Here is a 9,058-nt window from a genome sequence, read left to right on the forward strand (position 1 = left end):
CAAGTAGAGGCTGACCTGTCTCTGCAGACCTTCACCCTTCTGAGGGCCCTGGCCCCCTTCACCCGAGCTTGGCTGCCTCTGTTGGATTACTGGGAGTCAGCCTGGTCGCCGCTGAGCCCATGTCTAGGAAAGAAGTGGGTCTCTGACAGCCACCTGGGTCAACCTGACAGGGTCAAACGATGCCCACGCGCCCCCAGAATGAAGGAGACGCGTGTGGCGCAGGGCACACGGTGCAGCTATGTTTCATTCTAGAAGGTCACTCGAGTCGCAAGCAACGTGTAGCCGTTAGAGAACACAGCCAGGCTCTCCTTCACAGGACTCTGATCGCCAGGAAAGGTTCCGAGGCCGCTGGACCTGGGGCGCGCCAGACAGTCGTGGGGCGGGAGAGACTGCTTTCCCTTTACCAGGCTTTAACCTGGGCAGCGGCGCCTTTGTGGAAGCCAGAGCAGGCGGAGGGCGGGCAGGCGCTCCGAGAGGTCACTTCTTCGTCCCCCAGTGGATAACTAGGGCCACAAGGCCCGGTGCCCACTATCGGGCTCTCTTGGGTCCACACCAACCTTGCCCACTCTCCGCACAGCAGAAGGAAACGCATCATTTCCATGCAACAATGCAAACGCGCTCATTACCATATTCTCAATATGCATGAAGAAAATGTGCGACGTTGGCCGAGCCCCATCGCCCTGCTCTGGCCTCGGCATCCAATAAGGCGACATATTCATCTCCCAAGATGGATGAGAAGGGGATGCCGGGGAAGCAGATCCACGGGCGGGGGAGGGGACAGACTCTGTAGAGGAAAGGAAGCGAGAATAAACCAGGAGATGAGAGCCTGGGACAGACCAAGATTCAAATAGGACGGATCGGGACGAAAGAGAGGGAGGGGGAAAAAAAGAAGAGGAAACCGAGAAAGGGCGAGGGAGGAAAGATGGAAAACGGGGGTTGAAAAAAATGAAATAATAAAAAGAAATACCCAGGGAAAAAAAAGGAACCAAAAAGAACACATAGGGAGTCAAAAAGGAGGAAAAACAATCCCGGAAATCAAACACACAGAAAATGCGAGGAATAGACAGGCCGGAAAAAAACAAGGAGGTCAGCGGAAATGCTTTGCGCAGGTGGAAAAGGGATGATCCTGAAGAGGAAAAAAGAAATAAAACTACTGTCGCTCAGGGCCACGGTTTTCCATCCATGCTGGGATTCCAGGAGCCGCCGCGCAGATCTGGCCACTCGCAGGCCGGTGGCAAAGGGCCTGGTCCGGGAGGATCAGGAGCGCAGGGGGCCGGCTGGAGAACCTCGCGCCCATCCTGGGGAGGCCGGGCCGCTCCGCGGTGCACAAATCCGGCCTGGGGTCCACACCGCCGCTGCTGAAGTCTTTCCGACCCGCGGCCTCTCTGGCGCGGGGAGAGAAGTTTGCAAAGTTTACCCCAAAGTTTCCCGTAGCGTCTCTGGACCCTGGGACAGCCTCCGAAGCCCTGACAGCTTACAGGGCTCAGCCAGAGTTGCACGGCAGACGTGGCGGCGCCCGGCCCGCGCCTCCTGGGATGCTCCGAGGCCAGATTCACAGTCAAATGTGAATTCCTCCCGGTGCTACGCCAGGCCACGCATCTGCAAGTCCGTGTGGCTGCTAATAGCAGAGAGAGAGAGAGAACGCGAAACCAAGAGAGGGGGAGAGAGAGAAAAGGAAAAAAAATATTCTCAGCTCAATTTAAGTCTCATGGAAAGGGCTTACAACTGTAATTAAATCATTAAATTCTTGTCTACGCTTCACAGAGCGGAGAGAAATTAACTTCCCACCAACCTCATTTTCTATTTGAACATGAAATAATGATTTTCTGCCCGTCTAATTACAAAGCCAACATCTGATCAAGCCAGCATCCAGAGGGGATTATCGCATGCGCGAGTATTAGACCTCATTACCAGCTTGAGTGCAAAATTATTACATCTTGTAATTGGATGGTGAGATTTATATACAGATCGGCCCGGTTTCTGTAAGATTGTAATTACAAGCTTCGTTGGTTAGCTACTTATCAGAACTTTGCAGGAAAACAAAACAAATGACTGAGGAAAACGAGCGTTTCATTAACCTGTAACCCCAGCGCGGGGGGTGGGGGGTGAGCAGTGGGAGCGCACGCCACAGCGTCTGCAGGAAGCTGAAGGATGGCCAGCCCGCACCGCCTCTGGGGGGACTCTGGGCCTTGGGAGGAAATACTGGCCCGGCTGGGAGACCCAGGGCTGCAGTGTCTCCCCGAGATGGGGACGCAGGCAGGCTCTTTGGGGAGCTGAAACCAAGAGAGGGAAGAGATGGGGGCTGGTGGCTCCGAGAGTGCGTGGATTGCGCAGCTCAGACCCCGAACCTGGTGGATCTCTGGCCCTGGGTACACGTCGGGCACCTCTCTCAGTTGTCCTTCAGCGTGTATACTCCTGGCGCCCTGGGCCCAGACTAGAGAGCATCCGAGGCGAGGGCCGGCCGGCTCTTTGTGCGCTGGGACCCTTGGAAGAAGGAGGGGTGCTGGAGACGCTTCGGCCAGTGGCACGTTGTTGCATTCGGGTCTTTTTCCAATCAACTCCCCCGTGCACCTGCTTCTCTTCGCTCGCTGTGCGAGTGTGTCAATCTGATCTAATCTCCTGGATTAAAAATCCCTTGAAAAGATTCAGCTACCCGCGGATTCACGTTCTTAGTCTGGGAGCTAGGTTCCACTGGCCTGGTCCTGCTGAGGAACCAGAGCCACGTCGCGACTCCAGCTGCTTGGGACACTGAATCCCGACGTGGAGTGCAGATTTCAGGGCCTGGCCAACGCTCTTCCCAGTTGGTCACGGGGTAACGGGAAGCTGTTTCTGCCCCCCGGCCTGGGATGCCTGGAGGGATCTAATTAAGCGAGGTTCTTAGGTTCATTTCTGGGTCTAGAGGTTCACCCTCTGGGCCAGGGGCGGCCCCCGGCCGGCGTGAGTCCTTCCTGAGAACAGCCTGGCTCTTCCGGTGTTCTCCCTCTCAGTCCGCAGTCCCACACAACTAGGTCGATAGCTGGTTAATGCAATGTGGAAGGAGCATCTCAAAGGCTCCTGTATGTGTGTGAGAGCGAGTGTGTGTGTGTGAGAGAGAGAGTGTGTGTGTGTTGTTGTTGTTGTTACGTGGTTCTGTGTTCTGTTTTTCTTTTTCTTCTGAAAAAAAAAAAAAACCAGAAATAAATATCCGTGTTTTCACCCAGACCCGTACAACCAAGCCCCTTCGCCCCTTGGAATCCGGCTCTGTTGCCCACTGGTCTGATCCACCACTGTGCAGGCAGGTCTTCACAGCTGCCTAACAAGACTCATGGTTCTGTGCCTAGGAAAGATCTTGGGAAATAATGTCACCTCGATTCTGTAACCAAAAGACCCTTCCTGAGCAGGTGAGCCCTGGCTTCCCGTGACAGGTTTAACCAGAAACGGAATCAGGCTGGGGAAAAGCATTTAAAGGCCAGGGCTGGCCTTGCTGTGTCTCCTCTTTCCAGGCTTACCTAAAGCCAACCTCCAGGATCAGGTAAGGAGGGCCAGGAAGGGATAGAGAAGCTGTACAGATCCAATTTAGGGGGATATTCCAGATGCTGCTATCGAAGTCTAAACCTTAGTTAGTCCCCCCAACTTCTGTTTGTGCTTCCCCACTGATCTGAGTTGGCACCTCCTGGAACTTAAGGTCAGTACAAAGGCCCACGGAATGTAGCAGAAGGTGGCACATGGACTCCAGTTTTGACTGGACCGGGGCGAAAGAAATCTTCATTTCCTAACTTAACTACTTATACCAGAACCGACCAGCCCGGGACCCTCGGATCCCTCCACGCTGGCAGAATTCAAACTTGATTCCTTAGATCAACTGGAAGCTCGCGAGTAGCGTGTCTGCCTCTAAGCTGGGACTCATCCTTCTACTGAGGAATCGCAGCCCGGGAGTTGTGTGGGCCGCAGGCCGGCAGCAGGCCTGGCCCGCGCGTGGGTCGCCGCCACAGTCTAAATCGCTTATCTACGAGCCACAGCTATTCCGAGAATTTCAGTGTGGCTTTCCACTGCACACCATAATCCGTGAAGGTGGGCAACTGGACACTACCATTTCAAGTTAGATTTAGGTATCTTACCATAAAACATTTAGATACCCTACCATAAAACCAAAGTCTTGCTCCCCACCCCCACATGCGCACGCTCCCCGGCTCTGGGGGATTTTATCACCAAAAGAAAACACTGGCATTGGGCCCAGTGAACAGGAGAAGGGGCAGTGAAATGAATGGTCGCAATCGTCTAAAAACACAACACAGAAACTTCTCGAAGTGCTCTCGGAAAGTTCCCAAAGCCTCCGCTGTGAGGCTCTCAGCTCCTCCCCCACCCCATAGCCAGGAGCTCCAACTCTTAGCGTGTTCTGCAAGACCACCTGGGCGCCAAACTCGCTTTCTAATGAGAATTCTCTCCGAGGTACCCCAGAGGTGTTAACGTGGTAAACAGCAGGGTTTCCCCGGCACAGATTCGGTATTTTAAAAGCTAGTAGGGGCAGCACTCCTTACTCCCAGGCTGCACGCTCAACTGTTTTAGCTGCCAGCTTAGGCTATTGAGATCGTCCTAGGGACCGGAGCTGATTGCAAAGGGAACCACCACCGTACAGAAAAGCCCGGGGCCTGTCTAGGTCCGGGGTCCCGTCCCAACCCGGAACTACAGCTGCGGAGGGGGCTGAGAATTTTGAAGAGTTGGAAGACCCGAGGGTCGAGGTGACCCTGTACTAACCCGCCACTCCTGGTCTGGGCTCTCCCTTCCCCATGCTAGCAGGAGGGGGGCGGGAAAGGACAGCGTCCCGTTCCGCCCCGCCCCGCCCGGCGCTCTGTATTCGCGAGGGAAGGCCGCCTCGCCCAGAAGGCTCCCGGGTGATTGGAGACTCCAGGAGGAGACGCGAGGAAAAGTCGAATAAGAGGGCGCAACGTCAGACTCGAGATTTGGGGAAGGGTGAGGGAGGGGGTGGAAGGGCGGGGACGGACACACAGACACTGACGCGGACACACACCCCCAGCACAGCATTCTAAGTGTCTACAACTTTAGATCGCCTTAGCCCAGGACACAGAGACCGGGGAGAGGAAAGAGAGAATGAGAGAGTAAAGAGATTTAAAAAGAGAGGAGTCAGACTAGGAAAAGTGAAGAGAGCTGAGAGGTGAGCAAAACCAACCGTGAGAAAGGGAAAGAGGAAAAAGAACCGCAGTTTCCCAGCGTCCAGGACTGCGAAGGAGCCTCGGGAGCGGAAGCGATCAGGGGGTGGGGTGGGGGACGCAGCGAGGGGAGGGGAGAGGAAAGGACAGGAGGGGAGTGTAAACTATAGGAGGGCGAAGGAAGCGAGGCGCGACACAGCTCCGGGAGAGGAGGACAGAACTGAGCGCTAAGCGCAGAGCGGCTCTCCGGCCTAGAGGAGGGAGTGCGGCGCAGAGAGGAGGGGCTTGCGGCCCCGTAGAAATGTCAATCAGAGCCCGGAGCCCGGGGAATCTCGGCCAATCTGTTCGGACCTGACCTGACTCCTCGCCGCCGCCGCCGCCGCCGCCGCCGCCGCGGAGCCGATCAATAGGCGAACGCGGAGCACAGCGCAGCGCGGGAGGCAACGCGGCCCGGGCTCGGCCCAGCCCCCGATGCGCTCCGGAGCCAGCGTGCGGCGCTGAGCACCGCGGCCCCGGGGGCCGGGCCCCCTCTTCGTAGGTGCCCCGCGGGCCACCATGTCCTTCCCTCAGCTCGGATACCAGTACATCCGCCCGCTCTACCCACCCGAGCGCCCGGGAGCCGCAGGCGGCGGCAGCGGAGGCGGCAGCGCAGGGGGCCGGAGTGGTCCGGGCGTTGGAGCCTCAGAGCTGGCCGCCTCGGGGTCCCTATCCAATGTGCTTTCGTCCGTGTACGGGGCACCCTACGCCGCGGCCGCAGCGGCAGCTGCCGCCGCCCAGGGTTACGGCGCCTTCCTGCCCTACGCTACGGAGCTGCCCATCTTCCCACAGCTGGTAAGAGCCCGAGAAACCCGGGAAAGAAGGGGTTGGAGCTGGGGTGCAGGGCGAAGTGAGCGTGGAGAAGAAAGCCAGGGTCCCGGCGGGAGGGTGGAAGCGGCAACTGCTAGAGCTCACTCGCGCTCCTCCGCGCGTGTCCCCTTCCTTTTCCATGTGCGTACAGGGCGCTCAGTATGAGCTGAAGGACAGCCCTGGGGTCCAGCATCCGGCCACGGCCGCCGCGTTCCCGCACCCACACCCTGCCTTCTACCCCTACGGCCAATACCAGTTCGGGGACCCGTCCCGTCCCAAGAACGCCACCCGGGAGAGCACGAGCACACTCAAGGCCTGGCTCAACGAGCACCGCAAGAACCCGTACCCCACCAAGGGCGAGAAGATCATGCTGGCCATCATCACCAAGATGACCCTCACCCAGGTGTCCACCTGGTTCGCCAACGCCCGCCGGCGCCTCAAGAAGGAGAACAAGATGACGTGGGCACCCCGTAGTCGCACCGACGAGGAGGGCAATGCTTATGGGAGCGAGCGGGAGGAGGAGGACGAAGAGGAAGATGAAGAAGAGGGCAAACGCGAGCTGGAGATGGAGGAGGAGGAGCTCGCAGGGGAGGAGGAGGACACGGGGGGCGAGGGCCTGGCCGACGACGAGGAGGATGAAGAGATCGATTTGGAAAACTTAGACAGCGCCGCAGCCGGGCCGGAACTGGCCCTGGCTGGGGCAACGCACAGGAACGGCGACTTCGGCGGCCTAGGACCCATTTCGGACTGCAAAAATAGCGACTCGGACGACAGCTCCGAAGGCTTGGAGGAGCGACCGCTGTCGGTCCTGAGCCTGGCCCCGGCGCCACCGCCTGTGGCCAGGGCTCCTCCATCTCCTCCCTCTCCACCCTCGGGCCTGGACCCCTGCGCTCCCGCACCAGCGCCCTCCTCCGCCCTGCAGAAGCCCAAGATCTGGTCACTGGCCGAAACGGCCACTAGCCCGGACAACCCACGTCGCTCGCCTCCTGGAGCCGGAGGTTCTCCTCCTGGGGCAGCGGTCGCGCCCCCGACGCTGCAGCTCTCGCCCGCGGCTGCCGCTGCAGCAGCCGCCGCACACAGACTCGTCTCGGCGCCGCTTGGCAAATTCCCGGCTTGGACCAACCGGCCTTTCCCAGGCCCGCCGCCTGGCCCGCGGCCGCACCCGCTGTCCATGTTGGGCTCGGCCCCACAGCACCTGCTGGGACTTCCCGGAGCCACGGGACACCCGGCTGCCGCTGCGGCTGCCGCTGCCGCCGCCGCCGCCTATGCTCGGCCTACGGAGCCGGAGAGTGGAACAGGTGACTACAGGAGTGTGGGGCACAGTGGGAGGGTGTTGGTGGGGCTCTCGCCTTGGCTAGAGGGAAAGAACGGGGACTTGGGGTACAAAAGGTGTTTTTCTCTTCGGCCTCTGGAGGCCTGGACCCCGAGTTCTGAAGGCCTCTTTTTTTTCCCTTCCCCTTGTTTCCTACAGATCGCTGTAGTGCCTTGGAAATGGAGAAAAAGTTGCTCAAGACAGCTTTCCAGCCCGTGCCAAGGCGGTAAGAGACCCCGAATTTGGGACGCAGAGTGGGAGACCCTTCAGGAGGGATGAGGAATACGCAGAGCCAATGGCAGAAACCGTTTGCTCCCGGCACCCCATCCCGGGAAGGGAGAAACGTGGCTGGGAAACTATTTCTAAAAGGCACCAAAGCCCACTCCTCCGTCACTTGTGGACCCAGAGCCGCTTTTCCATTCTCAGCTCGGGCACCTCAGGCAGGGTCTGTGGGTACAGAGTGGGGAAATCTGGCCACTCCAACAGGCCTCTGGAGCACAAGGCCTCTTCTTCGCGATGCCCGCCTCCTTCCAGCCCCGACCTCGAATCCTGATCTCTTCTGTCCAGCTTATAGTTAATACACCCAGGGCTAAACAGCTCCATATGCCTGACCCTAGGCTCAGTAGGATGTCCCCTACCTAAGCAGCCCCCATGTCTCTAAATCCCGCTTCCTTTGCTTCCGCTCTCTCTTCCAGGCCCCAGAACCACTTGGATGCTGCTCTGGTCCTATCAGCTCTCTCCTCATCTTAATTCTTTCAACAATTTTTAAATCGTTGTACTAATTGTAAAAAAAAAAAAAAGACAAATCGCTCTGTATAGTTATGACTTGCAAGCATGTCTATGTATGAATACCTAAAAAAAGAAACACTAAACAAACAAACAAAAAAAGAACGAAAGAAAGAAGAAATAAAGCCAGTCCCCCTGGGCTCAACCCAAGTTGCTTCTGTACTGCCCCACATTAGATTGTGGGGTTCGTTTGTTCTGTTGATTTGGGGGAGGGGTGCAGAGAGAATAAGCGTGTCTGACTCTTTTTGTATATACAGAAAAATGTACATACGTGTGAACCAAATTGTACAAGAAAGTATCTATTTTTGGCTAAATAAATGAGCTGTTGCCACTTTTGACTATAACCGGCGTGTCTGCCGCCTGGACCGATCTGTTTGATGGTTCTTTGGTGTTTTAGCGTCCCCCACCCCCACCCCCACCCCACCCACGGTTGTTTAAAGAATCTTCAGGAAAAGACAAGCATGGTCCAGGGACAGCAATGGCGGAAGTGGTCCGCACAGAGGTAGGAAGGGTAGGGCCTCTGCAAGAAGGGGTGATGGTAGTCCCTGGGCCCCCAGAGAAAGGGCCGAGACGGAGGAGAAAATGGGGTCGACTCCCTACTAGGGCCTGGGGAACTGGGTTCTGTCGGCGGGTCCACTGGAGTAACCTTGGAGCCTTGGGGCCTTCTCTGATGACTTAGCAGAAAGACTTAGGGAAGCTTCCAGGAGCTCAGGGCGTGGGCTGGGAGGCTCTCCCTCCCTGCTCCCATTCCGACCCCGCACAACTGGTGTTTTTCAGTCGCATGCACAGGAGCTGTCCTCGCTCAACTTCGGGGCCGCTCCCACCGCGCTTTCCTCTCCAGCACCTCCTTCTTTATAGGTGCAAGGGTGTAGGGGATCTGCCGGAGAAGCCGGGGTGCTCACGCTTCCCGCTTGGTGGCGTGTAACCGCGCTGGAGTTCGGAGTCCAAGGCCGTAGCCAGGCGGCAT

At 57.7% G+C, this 9,058-nt stretch overlaps 1 protein-coding gene across 1 annotated transcript; it reads left to right on the forward strand.

Moving 5' to 3' along the window:
- Window positions 1–4,969: 4,969 nt before the first annotated feature.
- On the forward strand, window positions 4,970–8,435 carry Irx3 (iroquois homeobox 3). Its single transcript, XM_006984042.4, has 4 exons — window positions 4,970–5,978; window positions 6,145–7,291; window positions 7,465–7,531; window positions 8,001–8,435. Exons 1-4 carry the CDS (start codon window positions 5,703–5,705, stop codon window positions 8,053–8,055), a joined length of 1,545 nt encoding a protein of 514 aa, XP_006984104.1. The 5' UTR covers window positions 4,970–5,702; the 3' UTR covers window positions 8,056–8,435.
- The last annotated feature ends 623 nt before the right edge of the window (window positions 8,436–9,058 follow it).

Source organism: Peromyscus maniculatus, chromosome 5 (assembly GCF_049852395.1).
Source record: "Peromyscus maniculatus bairdii isolate BWxNUB_F1_BW_parent chromosome 5, HU_Pman_BW_mat_3.1, whole genome shotgun sequence".
NCBI classification, from domain to species: Eukaryota; Metazoa; Chordata; class Mammalia; order Rodentia; family Cricetidae; genus Peromyscus; species Peromyscus maniculatus.

Excerpts from the sequence above, each read along its gene's own strand:
- Irx3 (XM_006984042.4), top strand. The coding sequence starts at position 5,703 with ATGTCCTTCCCTCAGCTCGGATACCAGTACATCCGCCCGCTCTACCCA. Across the intron at positions 5,979-6,144 it reads TGCCCATCTTCCCACAGCTG|GGCGCTCAGTATGAGCTGAA; the intron begins GTAAGAGCCCGA and ends ATGTGCGTACAG. Across the intron at positions 7,532-8,000 it reads TTCCAGCCCGTGCCAAGGCG|GCCCCAGAACCACTTGGATG; the intron begins GTAAGAGACCCC and ends TCTCTCTTCCAG.